The following is a 27115-nucleotide window of genomic DNA, read 5'->3' as shown; positions in this document are numbered from 1 at the left end:
GCAGTACCAAACATGTCCTAATAGTAAAATTAATTTAGAGTTGTAGACGTTGATTTATTTTTAAACTGATAAACTTTAAAGTTCCGATAGAGCTAACGCATCTTATAAAAACAGCTGAAGAACTGCATTTTTGTTTTAAGCGGAGGATTTGCACAGAACAATAGAGGAGTCCTTTGTGCCTTTGATTTTGTATAGTACTGGAGTACTCCGTACCGCACTACACATGTAAGAATACGTAAACCGGCCTAGCTGGCGTATTCCTGAGCTGAGCACCCTTAGCTGTCAGTCACTCTCGGGAATCCTCAGACTCAGAGTCAGCGGCTCGGAGCCTCGGGCACAAAACCAGCGAGAAAACTGAAGGATCCAGGTGCGAGATCCGCCACCAGGACCAATGGCGGGGGCGATCGCCGGCGCAGTGGCGGCTACGCTCCTGCTGCTGCTGCCTGCCATGGTACCGGCCGGGGCCGCCGCGGAGGAGGGGCGGCGGCTGCACACGCTCTTCTCGGTGGAGTGCGGCGACTACTTCGACTGGCAGGCGGTGGGGCTCCTCCACAGCCTGCGCAAGGCGGGCCATCCCGGCGGCGTCACCCGCCTCCTCAGCTGCGCCCCCGACCAGCTCCCCTCCTACCGCGGCCTCCGCATCGGCCACACTCTCCAGGTCCCCTCCTACAGCCGCCACCCCCGCACCGGCGACTGGTAACTCTCGTCGCCGCACGCACATAAACACCACTCTCCTCGCTTTCTACGTGACTTGTTTGTAAGAAGTACCAGTAATTATGATAGTAGTCACTTGTTTGTAAGAAGCATCAGTAATTATGATGCCCTTCACAATGCTGTCAAATATAAAGTAAAATTGATGCCCTTCACAATTTCATGACTGTTCTCTGCTTGTAGTTAATGGTGCATTGAATTTTCTTGCGCCTGAACAAAAATTTCGTTTCACAGACCAATACTATATAACAATTCCCTGAGCGACATGTTTTGAGGTAGAATTTGGGACATATTAGGAAATGAATCATGACCATAATGGACTGTTTCTGCATTGGGAGTTTATAGTGCTGGTTGTTTTGGTTGAGGTGATTAATTTGGCAGGATCTTATTGAATTGAACAAATTACTGTAGTTATGCAGTACAGTGGCGATTGGGGGATAAACTGGATTGTCAGATGTTAGTTGTAAGATTTATCTAGTGGAAAATGTTGCGATTGGAATATGAAATCCTTCATATGAAAAACGTGATCTTAGTGTGATTTGTGTCCTTTTTCATGTGCAGGTACCCAGCCATCAATAAGCCTGCAGGGGTGGTACATTGGTTGGAGCATAGTCCCGAGGCCAATAATGTTGATTGGGTCGTCATCTTGGATGCAGACCAGATTGTTAGAGGTCCTATTATTCCTTGGGAACTCGGAGCAGAAAAAGGCAAGCCTGTTGCAGCTTATTATGGGTACGGTTTTTGTCAGCAATTCAGCATCAATGACCTTTGTGTCCTTTTGTTGCCTAGTATGGCCATCCTTAATCGGAAAGGGTGAAAGTCCAGTAATTACTGGACTGTATTGTGCCAATTGGACACTCATACCTTGTTTAGAGTTCACTCATTTACTCAGGTTCTGTTTGCCCTTGGTACCGAGTGCGCCATTCTTGTTCTCCATCCTTATTTCCAAACATGTTAGAGCAACAAGAAAATTTCTTGTGTAAAGTTGAATTGTAGCACAGAAGCAATTCTATATTACACATTACCTATGCAATATTGCCTCTGGGTCCTCACTTGATAGCTAGGTTCCTTATCATTTTCTGATTTGGACTTAGCTTCCAATCAATCTTAGCTATGTTTTCTGTTGAGTAGGTATTTGAAGGGTTGTGATAACATCCTTGCGCAGTTGCACACTGCACATCCAGAATTTTGTGACAAAGTTGGCGGAATTCTGGTCATGCATATCGATGACTTAAGGGCTCTAGCCCCTCTCTGGCTTTCAAAGACTGAAGAAGTGAGGCAGGATAAGTCCCACTGGTCAACTAATATTACTGGTGATATATATGGCATGGGTTGGATCAGTGAGATGTATGGGTACTCATTTGGTGCTGCAGAAGTAAGCTCGATTGCTCTGCTTCTTTATGCATTGTTGTCAAAGGCTCAAAGCAAATATTTCCGCAATATGTATATTATATGGCCTTGCATATATACCTTGATTGTGTAATCCTTTTCAACAGGTAGGTCTACGTCACAAGATAAATGATGATATAATGATCTACCCAGGTTATACTCCAAGAATTGGCACTGAGCCACTTATCCTGCATTATGGTTTGCCATTTAAAGTTGGAAACTGGTCTTTCAGTAAGTTAGAACACCATGAGGATGGTATAGTTTATGACTGCAACCGCTTATTTCCTCCACCTCCATTCCCTAGAGAGGTAAACAGTCTTCCTAAGCATATTTTGTGACATTCTCATATGCTGTAGCTACCAATGCTGTATGTGACTTTTAATGTTACCAACTTTATAGGTTGAGATGATGGAACCTGATCAAAATGTGAAGCATGGCTTATATCTAAGCATTGAGTGCATTAACACATTGAATGAAGGTCTTCTGTTGCATCATGCATCTGCTGGGTGCCCGAAACCACAGTGGTCAAAATACTTGAGCTTCCTTAAAAGCAAAAGGTTCTCAGAGCTTACAAAACCAAAGTACTGGAACAGTCTAAAGGCTGAAAACAAAGTGACTGTGCAACATGTTGCATTGTCCGAAAGCAAGCATCCAAAAATACACACCCTTTTCTCTACCGAATGTTCGACGTATTTTGACTGGCAAACTGTTGGCTTCATGCACAGCTTTCGTTTAAGCGGACAGCCTGGTAACGTTACACGCTTATTGAGTTGTACAGATGAGGAATTGAAGAATTATAAGGGCCATGACCTGGCTCCCACACATTATGTTCCATCTATGAACAGACACCCATTGACAGGGGACTGGTATAAACTTCTGAGTTCTGACTTAATATTGCGTTCAAAAGTATTGTTCAAGACATAACCTACTCACTTTATTCTTCTTAGGTACCCTGCAATCAATAAACCAGCAGCAGTTCTCCATTGGATTAACCATGTGCAGACTGATGCTGAGTTCATTGTTATCTTGGATGCTGATATGATCATGCGAGGTCCCCTCACTCCATGGGAGTATGGTGCAAAACTTGGCCATCCTGTTTCAACTCCTTACGAGTAAGATTTTTCTGTGCTATTATGGAATTTGCAGCATGCACTTTTCTGTTTAGTGATAATGCATTTCCTGTTTATCAGAATGCACTATTCTTGGTGCACAGTTAAGGGTTCATTGAACCAACCTACCTCTTTGGTGCTTAAAGATTTGTGCAAGTCTCCATAGCAGGGTGTGGGTGTTGCACTGATGCATTGAATCACTGCATATGTGAGAGCCTTGTAGTAATATTATCCGATCTGTCTGACAGATATCTCATTGGCTGCGATAATATACTTGCAAAGATACACACTCGCAATCCATCTGCCTGTGACAAGGTTGGTGGTGTCATTATCATGCATATTGAGGATCTCCGACGTTTTGCTATGCTGTGGCTGCACAAATCAGAAGAGGTCCGTGCAGACAAAGCTCACTACGCAACAAACATTACTGGTGACATATATGCATCTGGCTGGATAAGTGAGATGTACGGTTACTCTTTTGCAGCAGCCGAGGTATGTGTCGTTGTGATTTATCTTTTCACCTTTTGTTCTTCCGACTGCAAGCCTGTGGATGCACTACATTGGAAGTTACAAGCTATATTGATGCATGTGTAATGCATCCATTCGAAAACTCATATCTGTTAACACCAATGCAATTGCTTTCATAACTTCTAGAGAGCTTGTGCTCATAAGTTCTAGAATGTTATGTATGATTAACACCAGCTGGCAGTTACCTCTCTCATTCCAACTAATAGAATTTCCTTGCCAGTCCCTGCAAATTATTTTATCTTGCTGCTTGACGCTTTCATCTTCACTTGGCATGCAGCTTAACCTGCGGCACATCATAAGGAGTGACATATTGATATATCCAGGCTATGTTCCTCTATCTGGAGCAAAATACAAGGTTTTCCATTATGGGCTGAGATTTGGCGTTGGTGATTGGAGCTTTGACAAGGCCAACTGGAGAAGTGTTGATATGGTAAACAGATGCTGGGCCAAGTTCCCTGAACCGCCTGACCCATCCGCTATCACGAAAGACGGTCAAAATGCAAATGCTCTGGAGAGAGATCTTCTGAGTATTGAATGTGGGAGGGCTTTGAACAAAGCCCTATACTTGCACCACAAACGCCGAAATTGCACTCGGCGGAGCAGGAGGACCACCATAGGCAACATCTCAAAGAAAATCGAGAAAGTCTCGACCTCCAATATGGATGTGAAGAGGCATCAGATCGTTAAAAGAGCTGCAGACACTATACCACATGTACATAGATCAAGGAGATTAGCCAGATCATCAAAGATGTGGATTATTGCTGTCTGGGCAGTATCGGTGGTCGTTTTCTTGGTGGTAATCTCAATGTTTTTCGGGGATAAAAGGAGAACTGTTTCGAGATCCCGGTCTTCTAGAAGCCAGAAGGCCCATGTTTGACTATAGAAATAACAATATGATCATAAGTTTATTCCTGTGCCATACAACACATAAAAGGGGGTACAGTAGCAGGACCCTAGAGACTAACAACAGCTAGTTGAGCTATCAGAAGAAGTCGGGGGTGATTGAGTATTTTGTTCCTGTTTTTACAAGTCTCTTTGAGTAGCCAGTAGCAGATTTGTTGCTACTGCGGCTACGCTGTTGTATTTAGTTTTTTAAGTGTTCTTTTTAGCATGGTGTAATTGTTTTCTCATTGTGTAGAAAGATGTATGTGATTAACTAGCATACCAATACAGTAAGCGATTTTTGTTTCTAACTGAGTTTCCTCTATTCCTCATAAAAATAAACCGAAGCCACATTTCTTTTTTTTGGAGCGAAATCGGAAGCCACATTTCTAATTGATAAACATGTGACCACGAAACAGCAAATTTTTTGAATGAATAAAAGGCCAGAAATCTTCTAAGGAGCAAAGGAGCAGCAAAAAAAAGTCAAGAAGAGGTAAAAGGAAAACGAAAAGCCTTTAAAACACTGTTAGATGAAGCCCGAAGGCCCATCTTATCATCTCAGCCCAAGAGTATATAAACCCCCTCCATCACCATCTCCACTCGGCTACTCACCACTCTAGTTCGCTTCATACGGCCGAAACATTTCGAAATCCCAACCCGGAAAATCCCCACGCCTCGAAAATTTTCCCGCCCAGACCAGCCAAACCCTAGTCCGATCTCCGGCCGGCGACGCCTCCGGCGGCCGGCGGGATGCACATCAAGGAGGTATGTCTGGAGGGGTTCAAGTCGTATGCGGGGCGGACGGTGGTGCCGGGGTTCGACCCGCTGTTCAACGCCATCACCGGGCTAAATGGTTCCGGCAAGTCCAACATCCTCGACTCCATCTGCTTCGTGCTCGGCATCACCGACCTCCGCCAGGTGCGCGCCGCCTCGCTCCAGGAGCTCGTCTACAAGCAGGGCCAGGCCGGCGTCACCAAGGCCACCGTCTCCATCGTCTTCGACAACTCCGACCGCTCCCGTTCCCCGCTCGGCTACGAGGACTCGGCCGAAATCACTGTCACGCGCCAGGTTACACCTCCTCGCTGCTCTCTCGTTTACCTGCCTGCCTGGGTTCTGTGGGTGAATTTGGAGCTGAAGTTTTGAGGGGAACTTTAGGAATTTGGTTGATGGATACGGTCCTGACTTAGGTCGTTGTGGAGTTTGGGGACATGGCTTACATTTGGTGAATTCTTTTATTCCAGGGTTTAAGTGGATATATGTTGTGTTGTCTTCTGTGGAGTGAAAGAGCTATTGGATGGTTTTGGACTCCAGGGGATGGATATATAGTTGTATTTGTGTTAAGCATTCCTCTATTTGAAGCTTAGAGCTCATGGTCACGTTGGTTCAAGATTTGAACTGTGTATATATTTTAGGTTTTGTGGATTATAATACTTAGGTAGTTTTTATGCTGCAATTGAATGGGTATTGTACTGTATGGAGCTGGATCTACTATGATCTAATTTCTGAGCCCACTTTCTAGCTTCTCACTGATTGATCTATTGGGAACAAGTGTAAATGTGCAATGCATGCGTTAGTTTCCTCATCCAATTTGCTTCATCCTTGTTTACCCTAAAGTTGACTCCTAATGAAGCAACCATACCAAGCCATGTCGCCTTTCAAATTGTAGCTATTGGACTTATCTTAATTACTCCCTCCGATCGGTATTACTTGTCTCAAATTTGCCCAAATACGGATGTATCTATGTGTAAAAAGCGTCTAGATACATGTAATGTTTCGACAAGTAATTCCGGCCGGAGGGAGTATAAATATTAACCATCAAGTCATAAATTGATATAGATTCATTGGGTCGATGAAAAGACTGAACGCTGTTTGAGAAAGGGTGGAGTTTTTTTTATGTAGAACTTAATTTGCATGAAAATACATCTTTGCATATGGCACCATATAGAAATCGTAACTATAGATAGTAGGATAATCTTTTATTCATACACATTCATAGTGGAAGAAAATACCAGTAATTAACCCTTACTATTGCACAGACAATTCTTCCAATAAATTCATGTAACCATGCATTCATATCTGAATCCATTATATCTGCAATTTTATTTCCCTGATCAGATTCTTGATCTTTCTAGTGTTTTGGACCGACCAGTAGTGCCTCCAGTTCTATTGGATATTGATAAACTGCTCTCTTGTGTTTGTAGATTGTAGTTGGTGGGCGAAACAAATACCTTATCAATGGCCATCTTGCACAGCCTTCCCGGGTGCAGACTCTTTTCCACTCTGTGCAGCTTAATGTGAACAATCCCCATTTTCTAATTATGCAAGGACGCATTACAAAAGTGCTGAACATGAAGCCTCCAGAAATTCTTTCCATGTTGGAAGAGGCTGCAGGTACAAGAATGTATGAAATGAAGAAGGAATCTGCTCTTAAAACTCTCGAGAAAAAGCAAAATAAAGTTCATGAGATCAACAAACTGCTCGATGATGAAATCCTTCCTGCATTAGAGAAACTTAGAAAAGAGAGGTGTCAGTACATGAAATGGGCCAATGGTAATGCTGAACTAGACCGGCTTAAAAGATTCTGTATTGCTTATGAGTTTGTTCAAGCTGAGGGAGTGCGAGATGGTGCAGTTAGTGGGGTGAAACAAATCAGGGGAAAGATTGTTGAACTGGATGAGAGCACAGAAAAGCTAAAAGCACAGATAAATGAAATGGACAAAAACATATCTACCTTAGCTGCTGAAAAAGAAGCCAAATTAGGTGGTGAGATGAAGGTATTGTCGGAGAAAGTGGATAAGCTCTCACATGCTCTTGTTAAGGAAACTTCTGCGATGGATAATCAAGAGGAAACTCTAAGGTCAGAGGAAAAAGCTGCTGAAAAGGTAAATATATTTTGTATATATATTCATGGCACTCAATTGATATCTGTTCACACATATTTATCCTGAGTTACTTACAAGGTGTCCTATACATTATTTGTGCATAGATTCTCAAGAACATTGAGGACATCAAGAGATCTATAATTGAGAGAGATGCTGCTGTAAAAAATGCAGAGGATGGCGCATCTGATATGAAAAAGAGAGCAGAGGATCTGACAAAGGAGTTGGATGAGAGTGAGAGAGAATACCAGGCATGCAAACTCTTACACATCATAGAATGAATCAATTGACAACCTCTTAACTTTATTCTGGGATAATAAATTTCTACTTTGCACAGGGTGTGCTTGCAGGAAAAAGCAGTGCAAATGAGAAGAAGTGCCTAGAAGATCAACTTAGAGATGCAAGAGGTGCTGTGGGAGAGGCAGAATCTGGACTAAAGCAGCTGACGACAAAAATAAGCCTTTCTGAGAAGGAGCTGAAAGAGAAGAAAGCCCAGATGGTATCCAAGCGTGATGAAGCTACTGCAGCTGAGAAAGAGCTGAAAGCTAGGACAAAAGACTTGGAAGCTATCAAGGCATCCATGGGATCTATAGATTATGAAGAGGGACAGATGGAAGCTTTGCAAAAGGTATGGAAAAAAATCAGCTAAAAAAGCATTCCTGTGGGATGATTCATAATACAAGTCTACTATAGAAAGCCAAGCAATGTTAATGAACTTTTTCTCACTTTCCTTTGTTTTTTTATCATTCCCAGGATCGATCTACAGAGTTAGATGTGGTTCAGAAATTGAAGGACAAAGTTCGTGCGCTTTCTGGTGAGCTGGCAAATGTTCACTTCAGCTATCGAGATCCTGTTAGGAGCTTTGACAGATCAAAAGTGAAAGGGGTAGTTGCACGACTTATTAAGATAAAGGACAGCACAACAGCAACGGCATTGGAGGTTTGTTGTAGCAAACCTATCATTTTGGTCATATTTTTTTTAGAAAATGGAAGCTTTATTACCTCTGCCCTCTGCATCTAGGATGCATATGGCCTAAAGTCTTACTCCCTCCGTCCAACAAAGGATGTCTCAACTTTTACTAAATTTGAATGCATCTATACACTAAGTCATGTCTAGATACATCCAAATTTTGACAAACTTGAGACATCTTTTGTTGGACGGAGGGAGTACATCATTTTGGTCATAAAGCTGAATTTTCCTTTAGTTGAAAGAGCTGCTCTAGTCGCATCAGTTTAAGTCAGTCAAATTATGCAGGTTGCAGCTGGAGGAAGGCTATATAATGTGGTTGTTGACTCAGAAACCACTGGAAAGCAGCTCCTACAAAATGGAGATCTCAAAAGGAGGGTAACCATAATACCGTTGAATAAAATCAAAGCAGGTACGATACCTGATAGAGTTCAGCAGGCAGCTCGTAGAATGGTTAGTGCATGCTTTGTTTACACTGATTGGATATAATCTTTTGGCTGAGGTGACTTGTCTCAATGAAAACTGTATATTGATTGGTAGGTTGGAGCTGAAAATGTAACATTAGCTCTCGAACTGGTTGGCTATTCCGAAGAAGTAAAGGTTAGTATGTCATCCTAATATTGTACTACTTGTCTTTTTTTTTACAACAGTCTATTGGATTTTTGGTCTTGTAGGTTCAAACTTGTCCCTGATTTTAGTAACTTCCTGTATTTTTTTCTGATGCAAAAACATTCCGCGTTGTGCTTACCCTGTCATTCCTATTAGTTAATCTCCAAAAGATAAGTCTCTGGTTGCTGTTTTAAGATATTTTCTTACTGCAGAATGCTATGGCTTATGTGTTTGGTTCAACATTTGTGTGCAGAAATATGGATGCAGCAAAGGAGGTAATGTAGCATTTTTTAGAAATAAGTTCAGTTACTCTATTTTAAGTGAACGTTGTCTATTCAAGTATAATATGGATGCAGTATTAATTCTTATTGTTATGCAATTCTCTTGTTACAGATCGCGTTTAATAGAGAAGTTGGCAGTACAAGTGTGACTCTTGAAGGTGACATTTTTCAGCCTAGTGGCCTATTGACTGGAGGTAGTCGCAGGTAACGTTTCATTTTTCATGTTTCACCTAGTGTTAATGATTGGGCCCGATTATTTTTAGCTTAATTTGGTAATGGATGTTCCTGTACTTTGATGTTCCTGTTGTTTGGGCTATATCAAATACTCCCTCTGATCCATACTTATTATGTATCGGACGGAGTACTTTCTTTTAAAAACAGTGGTTTGCCAGTCTCGGCATTCACAGCAGACTCTAGCAAGCGTGTGCATCACATGCTCTTTTTCTTTTGGCATTGATTAGTAATAGTCACAACGTCGAATATGTACAACATTGGTCATCTTTGACTTCTTATATTGTATTGTTGTTGTATATCCTCGAGATAAGTTTGATTGCAATTAGAAAGTAAATCAAGTTTCCTGGATTTATACTTTGTAGTGATTTCATCTAATAACCACATGCAATGTTTACCTTTGCAACGGTTATCTATGCAGAGGTGGTGGGGATTTGCTAAGGCAACTTCATGAATTAGCTAAAGCGGAGGCTGATCTCTCTGATCACGAGGACAGGCTCTCTGTTATTGAACAGAAGGTATTCACTGAATGCAAGTGCCTATAGATGCTGCCATGTTCTGTTTTGAATTCATATGTATTTATAGTACTCTCTGTACCTCAGGGTCCCGTTGTGTGATCTGATACCACAACACACTCTACAAACCACATTTCGCCCTTAAATATCTCTTATTATCTGTTAACTGAAAACTTGTAAACATATACTTCTGTTTTGCCACATAAGAAAGATATGGTGACCATTCTAGAAGGATAATGAATTTGTGGTGCTACCAATTAAATTATGATTCGTCATATATCCTGGATTTTTAAGCATGTGTTTGTTTTGTTTGTTTAGTATTGATTGTCTCTCTTATTTGGTACTGAACATGTTATGTATTGGCATTATAACATCTGGTAGATTGAATTTTTAAGTGGAGTGCTTTACAATTGTTTGATATAGATATTTTAATTTACTTTGTTTTCCAGATTGCTGTGCTTCTACCTCTTCAGAAAAAGTACGCTGAGTTGAAATCTCAATTTGAACTCAAATCATATGATCTCTCATTATTTCAAAACAGAGTTGAGCAAAATGAGCATCACAAGGTATTATTTTGTGGCATAAATACGGTTATCTTCTCTTTTCCAGATTCAAATTGGATAAATAATTGTTCTATTTGTATTTTAGTTAGGTGAACTTGTGAAGAAACTTGAGCAGGAGCTCCAGGAGTCAAGGACAGAGCTGACAGAAAAGAAAGTGCAGTATGAAAAATGTGTGTCCACTGTTTCTGAGTTAGAAAAGACGATTAAGACTTATGGTACTGAACGGGAAGGTATGCTCAAAGCTCTGGAAGGAAAGATCAAGTCGTTGAAATCAGAAATGCAGTCCATGTCGAAGCAGTTAAAGGTTAGCTTTCTGATCAGTTGTCGCCACACATCATTCACATTTGTCATTTACAAAAAAAATTCTGGGGTATTAGTGTATTTCATAATATTTCCTCTTTTTCTGTTATTTTGTAGCTAACTTCTAGGTCTAATGACTTTTTCTATAGTTAGTCTTGTTCCATTATAGGATAATACAGTTGTTTCATGCCATGCATATTCTGTTGGGTATAGATAGCTGGGCTGCTTTCATTAGGCTCGCCTATTGTTGAAGATTGTGAATTACTGTGACTGCCATTAATCAATTTTATTCTTATATTTTTACTTCAGTCTTGAACTATTAAATGAATGACGTATCTGTTGTTTCTCTTATTGCTTATTCGGAATAGGCTCATGAAAGTGAGAGGGAGAGGCTGATTATGGAGAAAGATGCAGTTGCTAATGAGCTTGCTATTCTTGAAGATCAACTAGTAACCTCGAAAGCTCAGATTACTGCTCTGTCAGAAGCCTGGGCCACAAATAAGAGCAAGGTAGTGCAAGATGCCATCTGCTGATTTATTTGTACTATAACTGACGAGCTTCACATTTCGCTCACTAAATTATACTCCTTTGTTTTACTTGTTTCATGCAGGTTGCTTCCATTAAGCTAGACTATGACCAAGCTGAATCTGAGCTCAACACTGAGCGGTCCAAACTGAAGGACTGTGATTCTCAGATAAACTGCATAGCCAAGGAGCAGCAAAAACTTCAGCAGCTACTAAGTGATTCAAATGTTGAAAGGAAGAAAATGGAAAACGAGGTACTTATTTGGCTCCAATCTGTGCTGCATATTTCTGCTTTATACATACTTCTAAAATCTCTTAATATAACATGTAGGTTAAGAGAATGGAGATAGAGCAGAAGGATTGCTCTTTGAAGGTTGATAAGCTAGTGGAGAAGTACAGTTGGATTACAACTGAGAAACAGTTGTTTGGAAGAAGTGGTACAGATTATGACTTTGCATCATGTGAACCACATAAAGCACGGGAAGAATTTGAACAGCTCCAAGCTCAACAATCTGGGTACACCTTTCATCTAAAAACATGAAATAATAACTAAATCCAAGTATATCGGATGTTTCTAGGTAGTTGTGCTGATATCAGCTGGTTAATTTGCAACTCAAGCACCACTTAACAGTTTCCTGTCAAATGCAGTCTTGAGAAGAGGGTCAATAAGAAAGTTATGGCAATGTTTGAGAAGGCAGAGGATGAGTACAATGATTTGATATCGAAGAAAAATATCATCGAGGTAGGTCTTGCTATGTATAAATTTCTTGATAACCTGGGTTTATTTTGGAAGCAGCTGCAATATACCTTTTGTTGTCATCTTCAGAATGACAAGGCAAAAATCAAGAAAGTGATAGAAGAGTTGGATGAGAAGAAGAAAGAAACCTTGAAAGTCACATGGCTCAAAGTAAACAAGTAAGTATCACAAATGCACCACTTGATGAAATATTGTTCGTACTCAGTATGATTGTACTCTCTTTACTCACAAATATACAAGTTATAACCTCTCCTTTCTATTTCCTGTAGAGATTTTGGGTCTATATTCAGTACTCTTCTACCTGGTACAATGGCAAAACTTGATCCTCCTGAAGGCGGTACCTTCTTGGATGGTCTTGAAGTTCGGGTGGCATTTGGAACAGTCTGGAAACAATCGTTATCTGAACTTAGTGGAGGCCAGCGGTCTCTTCTTGCTCTTAGTCTTATCCTGGCTTTACTTCTGTTCAAACCTGCACCACTTTACATCTTAGATGAGGTATGTGCATGCCATTTTCCATTTAAATTCCTTAAGATTGCCACTGTCTCTAATCTGTCTGATCATATATTAATATTACAAACCAGCACGGCCTAGTAAAATTAGCAAGACTGCGATGCAGTGTTGCAGAAAATATGTTTGATTTTACAGAAGATGTTTGTAATCGAACCAGCTTCAAAGTTGGCTGGAACTTACTCCTATTTGAGACCAGGCACTTACGATGTTTAGAATTTGGAAATAATCAGTAAATAATTAAAAGTTAAGACTTCAGCAACAACTCAACACTAACATCTGAGCATGATTCCGTCTCACCTGGCTGCAGACATTAGGTTGGCGGTTTTTCTAGACAGCGGTGAGAAGTAGGCCGTGGTATAGATTGGGAAGGATTGATAGTTTGATACTAAATGGACTCAGTATCGCACCACTGCATGTTGTGATGTTTGATCTCCATTGCTTGATAGAGTGGTTTGGATCCAAACATATTTTTTGAACTGAAAAGACCTAATAGTTTGGCTGTGAGCAGAACTAGTTAGCAAAAAGAAACAGGCAAGAATTATTCATCTCCTGCTAATATGGACAGAATGGTTTGTGTGCAAGTCCTGCTTCTGTCTAATTGGGACTTCTGTTCCTTTCATGCATCATGCTATGTTTGGTTGTAGTACATCCTTGATTTTTGGATTTCATGTTTCTTCTTAGTACATCCTTGATTGGTTTGACGAAACAGGCTGAAGTTAAAAAAGAATAATACTTTTCAGCTGATCTGGATGTTCCTGCATTGTAGGTTGACGCTGCCCTTGATCTGAGCCATACCCAAAACATTGGTAGAATGATAAAGGCACATTTTCCACAGTCCCAGGTAAGCTCGTGCCTCTAAACAGTGCGCTTAGCAACAATACATGTTCATGCATACATAGAAAATAAACATTGTTTCATCCCTTCAGTTGACAATTCTGAAAGTACTATGTCTTCGCAGTTCATTGTTGTCTCTCTAAAAGAGGGTATGTTCAACAATGCCAATGTGATATTCCGGACGAAATTTGTTGATGGAGTGTCCGCTGTGACCCGTACAGTCCCTTCGAAACAGAGATGATTGAAATATGTGACGTACAGTATGTGAAGGTATACTCCACTTGACATCAGATTGCAGATTTTTTATGGTGAATTCTCATATTTTTTTCCTGTTTGTTTGGAAATTCGTAATGCAGGAAGAATGTGTGGAGCTGAACTTTTTGGTCACGGTAATCACAAATTTAAGGTTGCCAAACGATTTGTGAGCTTCGACAACGGTTCTGCGCTGGTGCGATTGTGCTGTCGCTACAAAATGTCTCAAGCCCCTCGCTTGTCACTTGACTGGCCATTAACATCAGAATAGGCTGTGCAAACCTATGTAACTCAGTATTAGAAGATATTGTTGTGTCCATATATCTTGCATATTTGTTCGGACCGACTGTAAGTAGAGTAGGGACTTGGAAACCTATTTTCCTTTGAGCTCTGAACGTTCTTGCCTAGTATAGTATGTAGCGGCAGTGTATTATGGTGCCATATTACCATGTGTATGGAATACGTAAGTTTCACCGTTTGGTTCAAGCAATCTAGTCATATTCATATCCGTACCTTTTATTCACTCCGTACTTTCTCTCTACTCAAATTAAGGTTATATCTGTATGTGATGTGAAAAGAAAACTGGATGTCGCTACGTCTCGCTGCATCAACCAATAAATGAAAGAAAGAGAAGCTTACCATACCAGGTCAGCAACACACCCTTTGTGTAAGCTCACTGCTTCGAGTGTGCGTTCGTTGTGAACCTACGACGACATGCTCCACGTGTGGCCGCAGGCGCATGAATTAAGCAGCCCCTCATCGTCGTCGGCTCCAGCCGCAACTTTCGCCCAGGCAATTGGTGGCACTAGACGAGCCTCGCCGAGCTTCCCTTTTTCCTTTAGATTCATCAGCCTGTTCTTGGGCAGGCTGCTTCTTACTGCATTTTGTTATTTGTTTTTTTTTTTTCGATACGGAAGTGCGAACCTGAACCTTCCGGACCAAACATCGTGAAATGCATGCAACCATGATATCGAGGATTTGAGCACATCGAGCAGAGCTACCGACCAATCAGGTCTACCGCGCTTCATTTTCGTGTCAGCTAGTAGCGCAGAGACCTGATGCGTAGCTTCACAAGTCCTGCAGTTTTGGAACACCAGAGGATAGTAATGATATGTCCCCATCGTCCCATGACGCCTCCTGCATGATTGATCCATCAAATGTGCATGATCTGCGGTCTGGTAATCACACCATTTAGATGGTCAGGTAGTATAAATGGGACGTACTTGCTATCTCCGGGAGTCTAGGTTCTAGTTCTTTTGAGAGAAGTGAGATGTATTTGAAATTTTTGTATCTTGCATTAGTGCTGGTGGACCGAGATACTGGAGTAAACCTAACAAGCCTAGGGTACACCTTTTCGAGTCGGTGCCCACTGCTCTCACTGCTTGACTTCGTTAAATGCAACTAAGTTCTACATAAACCTGCTTAGAATAACTACCCATACATCTTCCGTGATTCCTATTTCTCATTCCATATTGATGATTTCATGTACCTTGCGTGATTCCTATTTCACATGCCATATTGCTGATTGCCTGTATAAATTTCTAAGCCTCAATATAGTTTCCTTTACAAAGAGAAGAACTAAAGCCAAGTTCCTGTAGTTGGATGAGTTAGATTAGTTCTAATTGTATGTATTTGACGGGTTTATCCAAGTTGAACGAGCTGGATTAGTTCCAAGTTTCTCCGTTGGACGGGTTAAGGCTTGCGATGCATGCCAAGATTATTGAGATGCTATCCATATGAAATGTTTTGTGGTCTCTCTTCCTATTAGCTAAACCTTCTATTAGCTAAAGAGTTAGCTCGATGTGCCAAGTTGTCTTTGGAATCTCTGATTACTCAAGTTGACCTTTTTGCTATCATATGTCATCTTTCTAGTTTTTTTTAATGTTCCAAAACTTGTATGGCCTCTTTCAAGTGAAACAGTGAGGGTTATGTTCCTTAGCCAAATCTCATGTCTTCGATCTTTCTGTCATGAGGAGTACTAAATTGACAGTACTAATTCAGGGATTAAAAGAGAAGTCTTATATGTTGACTCATTAAATTTCTTTAATAAAATAGTTATCCTCTACGAGAAGTACAGGGAGGGATGTTCCAACGAGGCCCCGTAATGGAAAAGGACAATAATTCTACCATCAGAACTCAATCAATTCAAGGTACTCCCTCCATTCCGAAATAAGTGACTTGGATTTGTATAAATAAAAGTCACTTATTTCCGGACGGAGGGATGACAAATTTTATCAGATCATCATACCTTAGGATTGTACAAAAGAAAATCACTGTCACTCAGTCATAAGTTATCTGGTTTGACACATTCTGTGCTCACATCTAGAAGCTTCATCCACCCCAATCATGGCAGCAGTTCTTCTGAATTCTTAGGCGTGGTAAGAAAATCCTATTTGAGTTCCCTTGGACCTACGGAGTACATATTTAACTTGTGCAAATCCTTTGATTCCGTCATTTCCTTCTCTGAGGATCCCGAGTAAGACCGTGTCTCCTCAACATTTTGATATAATTTCGCATCAGACTGAATTTGTTAGAACCCAGATGGTACAAGAAATCCCAGGTGAAGATCCCAGTCTTGTGTAAGTCATCAAACAATATCCTATGGTGCCAAAAAAAGGATGAGACTTGTAGATAAAAACAACTTATTCCTTTCCAAGAGATAGAGATATCACAAGTTCACAACAGACATTTTTCTTCACGAGGCATATTTTTATCATGAAATAGATGTATGTGACCCTCACCGGACTCCATAGTTCCCTATTGATTCAGCTGACATTATTCCGACATGCCGCCGCGCAAATATAACCTGACATAATTTCAGCCACAAATAGTTAGCAAACAGAACAACTTTAGAGGAAATACATGCCAACAGAATATGCTGATATTCTGAAAGGCCAGTGTTCAAGACTTGAAGTTTTGTATGACAGATCAACATCCAGAGTTAGCACATAGCTCTAAACTTTCCATATTACGTAGGTTTTCAAAACTGAAAACACGGTTTTCCCACTTCAAGTGGCGTCAATGAATACAGAAAATGCATTAGGTGGTTACCTTCTCACCAGCTATAGATCGGATTTTGCTGTCAGCTGCAGGACTATAAACTCTGAGAAACTCAGCTGACAGATGGAATGAACTGCCATCTGCAAATTCAACTTCTACCTGAGAACAACCAGAAATATAGCTCAGTTGACCAATATTTGCTGTTTGCAGCAAGTTAGCATTGGTCAGAAAAAAGTTCCTTATGGACTGATGGTATCACATTCAGACAACGTGAGATGTTCATAATAATTTTTTGTGTATAAGTTATATTTTAGTCATGGCAGATGCCTGATAGTGACCGTGTCAGGTTGCAGAGATTTACAACAAAGCAGTATCAAGATTCTCTAATGCCAGGATATAATTCTTAATTCTCATTCATCGGCAGATAACTAAATAACTACTATCATGGAACTGTTTTGGTATGGATATTGAACTGTCATTCTGTCAAGCAATTGGGCAGTATGCAGTAGGTTCTGTGTACTAGACACGCTGTCTCAATTGAGGATAAGCCCATTAACAATCTGAAATGCATTGTAGACCTAAAAATAGGCATACGTCCAAAACGGGATAATCGACCAAGGCCAGAGCCCTCAACACGGACGGCACAATGCGGGAGACGGCGAGAGGCATGTATCACTTTCCTCTACCACTGAGTGGGAGCTCGGCATGGACCGCACGGCAAGATTTCACATCAGTTTCAGTGGCCATAGGGGTCTCGACATCTCGTGTCACATTGCCATCACGCCGAATGTTTTATTTTCCTGTGCTGCTGCGAACTTGACATTTCAGCTGAAATTGGCCACACCAAATAGAACAGCTACCACCAAGGCACCAACGAAAAGTACAGACCGCGCAGGAGTAAAAGATTCAGGTAATAACGCCGGTGGGATCTGAGGAGGAGGGGAACGTTGCTGCGGGGAGGGGAGGGCGGAGCAACTCACGGATTTGGGCGGGTGCAGCGCGAGCTTCTTCAGGCGCGGGGGCTGCCCAGCCGCCGCCGCCGCCGCGTGGTGCAGCCGCCGGGCCGCCGCACCCATCATCGCCGCCGCCGCCGCCGCCATGGAGTAGCAGCAGCCAGCAGCACCGTAGCCAGCCGGCGGAGAGCGAGAGACTACCTGCCGCCCCACGAGTCCACGACGCGATCACAGCCGTCCATTCCACCACACGAGACTACGAGGGGCCCCCACCACGTCACGTTTCTGTGGAGTACAAGCCTGAGCCGAAAGCCCGACACGCCTTCTCCACTGGACTTCCCTCCCCCCCGCTACGAGCCACGGATCGGATGGCCCGGCGCGCGTAGTTGAGGGCAGGACAGGAGAAGGATCTAATCCATCCGTTTATCTTTCTTGTCCCCTTTCTCTCTCGATCGCCCGTGCGCGCCGGCGGACTCTCCCACGCCGGCACAATGCCGCTGCCGCTCGCGCAGATGCAGGAGCTGCGGGACCGCCTGTCCGACCGGTTCCGCCCGTGGAGCCGCTCCGCGCAGTTCTGGGTCCGCGCCGTCGACATCTACGGCAGCTACAAGGTCAGCGGACGGGGAGAGAGAACTCCTGCCCTGTTCCATTGGCGCCCGCCAGGTGTTTGGTGATATGCCTGTGAGCTCAGGGTGGTTTCTTTATTTTGGTGGCTGGTCGGTGCAGGTGTGCCAGCTGCGCGCGGGGTTCGTCAAGGATGAGGACGAGAGGGAGGCCATGTGGGAGCAGCAGCACGAGATCGGCGCCCAGAAGCTCTACTCGCTCTGCTCCGAGCTCGGCGGCTTCTTCCTCAAGGTGCCTGTTGCCCCGATCGTTTGGCTTGTTCTGTTCTGTTAAATAAAGGCTTGATGAATCGGGGGACGAGTTTTTCAAGCTCAAGTGAAATCAACATATGCCGTTAATGTATGTATGGTTCTGCCGTAGTTACACTCTTTCAATCTTTCTGAGCAGGCTGCTCAAATTGTGGGCAAGCCAGATTTGGCGCCGACAGCTTGGGTCAAAAGGCTTGTCACATTGTGTGATAAGGCTCCATCCACGCCGATTGAAGTTGTTAGAGAAGTTGTGGAGAAACAGTTCAACAAGAGCTTCGACGAGATATTCGATTTCTTTGATGTTGAGCCTGTTGGATCTGCTTCTATTGCCCAGGTTTGTGTTTAGGTACTTCTCTTAACTGTAGCATCGGATGAATTGTAACAATTGGTGCTTTGCATGATTCCCTTTGAAGTCCTGGCATATCCGCATATGCATACCCCTTTTGCCTCTATGTGCCATTATTCCTTAATAGAATATTAGTTGGGACAACCTCTCACTTTGTAAGCTTCATATTTGCTAGGTGCATCGAGCAAGGCTTAAATCATCAAAGACAGATGTTGCTGTCAAGGTAGGACTTAGGATTACATACATGTGTTCCATATATAGCTGTTCATTATGTGACATGCTCTGATGTTTCAGAGTGGGTCTGTACTACCCAGGTTCAACACCCAGGAGCTGAAAAATTGATGATGGTTGATATCCAGAACATGCAAGCATTTGCCTTGTTCTTACAGAAGCATGACATCAACTTTGATCTGTTCTCTGCCACCAAGGAGATGGAAAAGCAGGTGTATATTCAGTCCAATAGTACTGTTTTTTTTTTGTTTCTCCTAGTATACTTCTTCGAACCTGTTCTAAAACATCAATGAATACTGGCCCTCTTGTGGTTTTTATTATTATCTCGATGTAAACTAAGGAAGACTGATCTGTTTGTCCGAATGTAATTAGTTATGCACTGATAAAACGAAATGCCATCTAAGGTTAATAGAGATTTCAGTTATAAAATGATAGATAATATCCACCCATCCAAAAGTGAACTAAACTGAGCCACAAAGACTATTTTTTTACTGGGAGAATAAGAAATGAAATTCCAGGATCCACATTTGAACCATTAGAGCAGTGGCAGAGCCACCGCCCAGCGACCCGGGCAGCTGCCCGGGCTCGACGAAATTTTTTATGCTAATTACTATGATTATCTGAACGCTAATTGGTAGTTGTTCATAAGCCAAATTCTAATATATGTTTTGTCCGGGCTGTGGGAACGGGCTGGCTCCGCCCATTAAAGACCTGAAAATATAAACTATTTGCTAGGTCCTTATTTGTGATACTTGTGTACAAAATTAGTTTGAGTGTAGCAGACCAGATCTCCCTATATATTTCTATGTTATAAAGTTGTGTCTCCTATACAAGGATATCTTTTTTTTACCGGGAACAAGGATATCTTATGTGACTACCAATTTGGTTCTTATTTGGTAAAAGAAACTATTCAAGTGTTTTTCTTCTAATTATTGATCTTTTGGCCTTCATTGTTCCTGTAGATATGCTATGAGTTTGATTTTGTGCGAGAAGCGAGAGCAATGGAAAGAATACGGGAATTCTTGCGTGTCACTAATAAGAAACCTCCGGTTATGGTGCCTCGTGTGATTCCTGGAATGATTAGCAGGTACATTGTCATATATACTAAATTAACCAAACTGCTTTTTCAGGTTCTTTTACCGAATCCTACTTCTGCACAATAGCTACAGGTAGATGAAAGTTTGCTTTTAGTCGGAAAGGTTGAGCAGAGGAGTTATAAATTAGTCATTTGGTAATTGCTGAAAACTTGAAATGAATGGGGTTTGCTTCTATTCGCTAATCGAAACTATCCTCCTTGAGATACTTCTTTTGAATACTTTGCATTTTCTAGTCTTTTTTTATCCAACATGCATTTAATGAGTAATTGATTTATCCTTTATGTTAATGCATGTTCAACATATCATTTTAGCTGATCTACCTGCCCCTTTAGTTCCTGTATCTGCCCTTCCTGTGGCAAAAATCACGAACAAATGGCTATCCATCATGGGTGTATTTTGCATTTTGCCAATTTATCACATGAAAACTCTGTTACTAATTTCATATCACGTCTTGCCATTCTTTATTCTTGTAAAACATGTTAACTGAAACACAGCAATATTGAGTTATGACTTCATTTTTGTTTAGCTACAACTCCCTTTTCTGTTTCCCTGTAGAATCAGTATACAGACTTATTCTGCCTTGCTTATGAATTAAGTGAGCCTTTTTTCTTTCTTAGGGAGGTCTTGGTTATGGAATTCGTACAAGGGACCCCTATAATGAATCTTGGCAATGAAATGTCCAAACGGGGCATTGATCCTGGTGGTAAGCTTGGAGCAATGGCAAAGCAGTAAGCCCCTTCATCTCAAAAGAGTATGATTCTCATTTGCTTGGGTACGAGTACATTAGTTTTCTCTCCTGAAATATCCTTTTAAGCATCAGCATTACTATTAGAATGAGTGTAACGAAATTTCACTGTTCTGGTTTTGGTGAGACCTAATAAAGTACTTAGCTATATCCCTCCTTAATTTGGTGCAGAGCATGTCCTTTCTTCAATTGTTTAGAGTTCTTACTCATCTAAAAAGATGCATTCGCCTTTATTGCAGGAAGATTCTAACAGATCTTACACTTGCTTATGGCCAAATGATCTTGAAGGATGGCTTTTTTCATGCAGATCCACACCCAGGAAACATCCTTATCTGCAACAACACAGAGGCAAGTGACCTGTATTCAGAAAAAAAGTTCAAACCCTTCCTTAGATGGTAATGGTAAATTCCAGATGAATATTATTTTATGATGGCCGTCTATTAGGTAGCTTTACTTGATTATGGACAAGTGAAAGAAATGCCAGAGGACTTACGGCTGGCTTACGCAAATCTTGTAATTGCAATGGCTGATGATGACCATATAAGGGCTCAAGAAAGTCTCAGGTAAACCTAATTCTTGCCATGTTAGGTGCTATTTCATGCAAATAACTACATCTGTACAATTCAGTAAATTTAAGTCTGTTGATGTATTATTTTGTAACAGAACAATTCTGTGATAGCATAAAACTTAATGCCCGGATGCATTTATGGTTTTAAAAATGAAACGAGGGAGCATAGTCAAGGGCAGGATGGGCTGATGATTCCCGGTGAATACTTGTCGGTATATTACTTATTGTTCTTCTGAATTGATGAAATATTTCAGGGAATTTGGTTTTAAAACATGGAGTATAGCTGACAATGAGCTAGAAGAACTGTTTGAGTTATCCCTTAGAATGTTTGATACAAGATTACCACCTGGAGTAACTGTGCTCTCACCCTTCGCTGATGATTCTTCACTGAATAAAGTTGGAGTAGAGGTATGCTGACTGTGTATCTACACCATTTTTAAAAACATGGAAGACAAATGGCATATTTTGTTTTTCCTCCATATGTTACTGGCATACGAAAATGATTTCGGTATTGGTGAAGTTTAACTTTCATAAATGCCTCCTAAGATGTCTTCTTTCTATTTGCTTTCCTACTTGAAGAGTTTCCCAGAGGAGCTATTTTCGGTGCTTCGAACAATACAACTGTTGCGTGGGCTGACTGTAGGGATGGGTCTCCGTTTCTCATGTGCTCAGCAATGGAGACCAATTGCCGAGGAAGCTTTGCTAAAGGCTGGGAGAATAAAAGGTAAACTGTTGTTTTGATCAGCATATTAGTTATATCTATCAATCTAATCGTCATGCATGTTTTCATTGCGCTGCTCGCTGCATCTGTTTATGTTGGTCGTGTGCATGCAGGTTGACTAACCTGAACTAAGTCTTGTTGATGCAGATGTAAAATCAAGAAGGTCGAGGAGAAGTTTTCTTAGAAGGCTGTTTTAGGTAACTGGAGATAACGATAGCCAAAGAACGGATGTATGAAACATTTTGCAACGAACTGGCGCTGGCGGTAGCCAGAGGCAAAAGACCTCGATTCAACCGCATCTGTAGGTCTTACTATTTATTTTTGGAGGTTGTGGTGGGAGTATTTGATATTGATTCTTCCTTGTATTCATTTGATCACAGATTCGCAGTCGTTTATACACTTTGACAAAGAAATGTACTTTTCAAGAAGAAAGAAAGAAAACAAACATGTATGATCTGTTTGACATTTACCAAACACAGTTTTACCACAAGTCTGAAACGTACAGCAGTCACGTTGGGTGATTTTGGATTTTGGAGGCAGTGTTGTGAAAATGTTTGCAAATAAGGCGGTGTTGCCTATAGAAACTTCATGGCAACATTGCAACTTGTAGAGTTACCCGGCAATTTGAATTAAGATAGTACTACATCCGTTCCTAAATATAAGATGATCTAACTTTATCTTAAGTCAAACTTACGAAATTTGTAAAATAATATGTTAATATATACAATATCAAATAAGTATACTATGTAGATATATACATGATGGATTAAATGAAACTAATTTAGAGACCTTAGGACAAGTAGAACATTTATTTATCTTTATAAGAAAGGATGGAGTATTACGCTGTTGCCCTATATATGTTACAGTATCATAGTAGGCACAAAAGGTGTACGGTGAAAGCATTTATTTCTGGGTTACATATCTATGCAACATTTTTTGTTTTTTTTCTCCCGACGGAATACCACGTATCATCAGCTACTACTGCACCACCTCATTCAACGGTCGAGGAGGCCAGGCCAGGCACGCGGCAGCGTGAAGCACCCGTGTTTGCAATGACGCAGACCTGGCCACGCCCGACGACGCGCGCATATATAGAGAGAGAGCTGGGCGCACCGATGACAATTGTTGTTTCTCGCTCCCACGCCTTACTTTTGCCTAATCCATCGATCGTCCCCAGCCGCCGCGCGCTATCGATCTCCTCCGACGATCTCAAGTCTCAACCCGCAGCTAGCTAGCCCGGCATCACTTGATCTCGTTTCACTTCCATCTGTCCTGGTCTGCGCCGCATGGATCTTCCAGGGCATCTACCTGGCAATGGTTTCTGCTGTCTTCGTCTATAGCCTGTTTCAGATGCCCTCCCTCGGCATCGAGTCCCTACAGCTACAACTTCGTGTCGGCCTTCTACAGCGTCCACTACATGCCCTTCATTGCCTTTCGTACGAAACCTGGGCGCCATGCCTTTTGGCCGTCGCCTGCATCCTCGTCAACAGCCCTCCAGCCGTGCTCATCATCGTCCACCCAGTGAACTATCTGGGAATGTATTTCGGAGATCTCCACGTCGCCACCTGCATCTGCTGGGTCTTCACCGTGTTGTTCGTCGCTTTCCTTTATTGGTGCCTCTCCATCCACAGCGCTCTTCCCCTGGCCGTTCGCCGCGCCACTGTCCCGTTGAAAGGCCGCAAACCATGCGCAATCTACGAACTGTTGGACTCTTGGAATAATCAGAACGTGTTTCTTAGGTACTACACCGGGCTTCACTTATTAGCTATGTATATTAGTGCTTATATCGATGCGCGCCAGTTTCTCCTATTACGGATTGTTAATGTGCTTATCAGATGAATGAATCGTCGGGCTTCCAGTGAAATATGTGTCTAGTCAATTATTGCTACTTGATTGAATTGTTTGCAAGTTCTAAATATGCAAGCATAAAATATGTTCCAGCTCTTTTTGCGGGTAAAAGTATTTTCCAGTTGATTACTAAAAAATCTTGATGTTTTGATTTTATCGGGTAGACGGTTTACTCACCAGCGATGATCAAACTTATTGAAATCCTCAGAAAGGTCTCGCTCGCACGTGACCGCCCACTTGCATATGCGCGGGCGAAGGGCCCTCAAAGAGGAGCCTCTTCCTCCAGGAGGAATCCTCTTCCCCGCGCCCCCCTCCCCCCACCCCCCGCGCAGGCACTGCCCCCTCCCCCTCCACATCACCGCACCCCACGCCTCCGGAGCCAAAGGCAAAGGTAAGTTTTCCTTTTTATTTTATTTTTCTGCAAAATAAAAAGGTTTAAAATATAAAGATAAAATGAAATGTAAAAAAATTAAAACCTTCGAATAAAAAGTAAAAGTTCAAAACATTAAAAGTATTAAAAAGGACAATTAAAAGCCAACAAGAAAAAAAATAAAAAGTTGCCAAAAATGGCAAAAAAAACTGACAACTGAAAAAAGGGTTGTTAGAAATCATCCGTCGGGACTATTTATCGGTCGTCCGCCAAATAGTTGGTCCCGAAACAAAGCTCGAGCCTCACCGGTGTCTCCCTGGCCGCCGCCGGAGCCGAAGGCAGAGGTAAGTTTTTCTTTTTATTTTATTTTTCTGCAAAATAAAAAGTTTAAAATATAAAGATAAAAATGAAAAGTAAAAAAAATAAAAGTTGAAAATTAAAACCTTCGAATAAAAAGTAAAACTTCAAAACACTACAAGTTTAAAAATAAAAATTTAAAGACGACAAGCAAAAAAATGAAAAGTTGCCAAATAGTTGGACCGAAACAAAGCTACTCACTCCGGCCGGAATTACTTGTTGAAATATTACATGTATTTAGACGGTTTTTAAAAATAGATACATCCACATTTGGACAAATTTAAGACAAGCAGTATGGGTTAAGAGAGTACTAGCTTATTACAATACAAAGACAAGGAAATTCGCCGCTTCCGTTATCTGCGTGGCAGTACTACGTTTGGGTTTCCTTGCAAGAGGACGTGGTACGTACGTAGGTAGTAGACCAAGTTCGAAATCCTAGTTCGATTCTCTCTCGCCAAGGACGCAATTGATGGAGCTGGCCGCGCACACACGTACACAACCTAAAGACGGGATTACAACGCGCGCACTCGGCATGCGACGCACATATATGCTTCGGTCGGTCGTGGTGCATTGCACCGCTCCGTGCCACGATCGAGGCACCATTTTCCCTTCCTGTACAACTACGACGTGCCAGGTCGGCCGGGTCGATCGTGGCTGGCCGGGCTGGGAAGAAAAGGAGGCGATCGCTCGCGCGGCAAGCTATGCAATGCACAGCGCAAAGCGTCCAAGAAAACACAGCTGCCTCTGCCGCAGAGGGTGGGGTGGGGAAAGCAAAAGGTAAAAAATGGCTAGCACAGCACTACCGTGTGGAGCGTGCCAAAGTGCTCTCTGCTCTGCGTACCATGGAAACACGCGCATACCTCCGGATGGCAATGGGTACCCGAAACCTGATTACCCGACGGGTCTAGATCCGATTAGATGCGGGTTTGAGGAAACATGAAACATGTGGGTCTGGAAAAAAAACGGGAAAATCTCGGACCCGTCGGGTCTGACGGGTCCGGGTCTGGTAGTACCCTACCCGAACCCGGAAACCCGGTTCGTCACAAAAAATCTGGTCCAGCCCACCAGCGAACTCAAAGCCTGTGCTTAACTCTTCCTATATTCTCCCAAGGCCCAAGCCACCGAGGCCCAATACCTCGTTCCTCCTCCCGTCCTCCTCTCGTTCTCTCTTCTCGTGCGATTCCCGTTCCCCAATCCCTCTCGATCTTTCGTTCTCCCGTGCACCGCCATGCGGCCACCCTCTGTCGGCACATCCCCTCCGCTCCTCTCCCTATCCCAGTCTCCCTCTCCTCCCCTCCCTCCGCCTCTCTTCCCTCTCTCTCTGGCCATCTGCCCCTGCTCCTCCTCTCTGACGCAGCAGGGCAGCGCCGGCGCGGCAGCCAACCAGCCAAAAGGCATGGCGGCCTGCTGTGTCCGCCTCCTCGCCGCAGCCGATGCGCCCAGCAGCAGCCGCGCCGAGTTCCGCCGTGCACCACAGCAGCAGGAGCAGCCGCTCAGTCTGCCTCCTCGTCGCTCCGTCCGCCTCCTTCCTCTCGTTTCTACCCGGTGGCCGCCACAGCCACGGCCAGTCATCCATTCGCGCCAACCTCTCCTCCATCTCCCTACCCTCCTCCGCGCCTTTCAACCTCCTCCCGCCGGACTATGACCCCTTCATCCAGTGGGAACCGCCGGCCCCGCAGGACTTGTGCTCCTCCTCCCGGTATACTCACGGGTCGAGTATACCCGCGGGTCCCCGAGACCCGAGTCGAAGCCGGGTCTGGTAAATTTTCAGACCTGGTACCGGATCCAGATACGGGTGTCAGGTCGGGGGCAGGTGGCCGGGTCCGGGTCTGGTATGACCGAACCCGGCCCCAAACCGGGCGGGTGCCATCCATACGCATACCAGAGAGGCCTATCCATCCTTGGCGGCCAAGAAAGAAAGCAGTCTGCCTGCGTGGCCCGGAGTGGAGCCCATGGGAACAGCATCCTGACTGCGCACAGCCCATGAAAATGTTTGCAAATCAGCTTTGGGGGCCACAGGCACCCCTGCGCGCGCTGCCGCGTGGAGACAACACCGGAGTCTGTTTCGTTGGCTTGCATGCATGCGTCCCAACTGACTTGGACATTTTTTCTTTTTGCAATTTCTTTCCAGAGAAGTACTCCACGTCTCCACCAGCTGAAAGCAGCT

At 42.8% G+C, this 27115-nt stretch overlaps 4 protein-coding genes across 4 annotated transcripts; 3 read left to right on the top strand and 1 right to left on the bottom strand.

Moving 5' to 3' along the window:
• The first annotated feature begins 391 nt into the window (after positions 1-391).
• LOC100835016 (peptidyl serine alpha-galactosyltransferase) lies at positions 392-4932 on the top strand. The gene is made up of 8 exons (XM_003567323.4): positions 392-696; positions 1273-1443; positions 1843-2086; positions 2208-2408; positions 2500-2966; positions 3048-3212; positions 3458-3701; positions 4015-4932. Exons 1-8 carry the CDS (start codon positions 392-394, stop codon positions 4612-4614), a joined length of 2397 nt encoding a protein of 798 aa, XP_003567371.3. The 3' UTR covers positions 4615-4932.
• Positions 4933-5230: 298 nt separating this feature from the next.
• LOC100823747 (structural maintenance of chromosomes protein 2-1) lies at positions 5231-14359 on the top strand. Its single transcript, XM_003564818.4, has 21 exons — positions 5231-5687; positions 6821-7501; positions 7606-7749; positions 7836-8126; positions 8252-8437; positions 8753-8917; positions 9005-9064; positions 9286-9348; positions 9467-9558; positions 10007-10103; positions 10550-10666; positions 10749-10967; positions 11332-11472; positions 11574-11741; positions 11819-12003; positions 12136-12229; positions 12314-12402; positions 12514-12739; positions 13521-13595; positions 13713-13858; positions 13945-14359. Exons 1-20 carry the CDS (start codon positions 5370-5372, stop codon positions 13827-13829), a joined length of 3528 nt encoding a protein of 1175 aa, XP_003564866.1. The 5' UTR covers positions 5231-5369; the 3' UTR covers positions 13830-13858; positions 13945-14359.
• Positions 14360-15865: 1506 nt separating this feature from the next.
• Positions 15866-18132, bottom strand: LOC100834708. The gene is made up of 4 exons (XM_003567322.4): positions 17821-18132; positions 16892-16999; positions 16582-16646; positions 15866-16439 (listed from the first exon to the last, which is right to left on the bottom strand). The coding sequence occupies exons 1-4, from the start codon at positions 17938-17940 to the stop codon at positions 16292-16294; spliced, it is 441 nt and encodes a 146-aa protein (XP_003567370.1). The 5' UTR covers positions 17941-18132; the 3' UTR covers positions 15866-16291.
• A 4-nt stretch (positions 18133-18136) lies between these two features.
• On the top strand, positions 18137-22847 carry LOC100823448 (uncharacterized protein slr0889). The gene is made up of 12 exons (XM_003564817.4): positions 18137-18404; positions 18520-18648; positions 18805-18999; positions 19187-19234; positions 19326-19454; positions 20205-20329; positions 20957-21067; positions 21324-21432; positions 21529-21647; positions 21907-22060; positions 22232-22376; positions 22521-22847. Exons 1-12 carry the CDS (start codon positions 18285-18287, stop codon positions 22568-22570), a joined length of 1434 nt encoding a protein of 477 aa, XP_003564865.1. The 5' UTR covers positions 18137-18284; the 3' UTR covers positions 22571-22847.
• The last annotated feature ends 4268 nt before the right edge of the window (positions 22848-27115 follow it).

This window comes from Brachypodium distachyon, chromosome 2 (assembly GCF_000005505.3).
Source record: "Brachypodium distachyon strain Bd21 chromosome 2, Brachypodium_distachyon_v3.0, whole genome shotgun sequence".
NCBI classification, from domain to species: Eukaryota; Viridiplantae; Streptophyta; class Magnoliopsida; order Poales; family Poaceae; genus Brachypodium; species Brachypodium distachyon.
The sequence above is the reverse complement of the archived record's forward strand: the minus strand, read 5'-3'. Positions and strand labels throughout refer to the sequence as shown.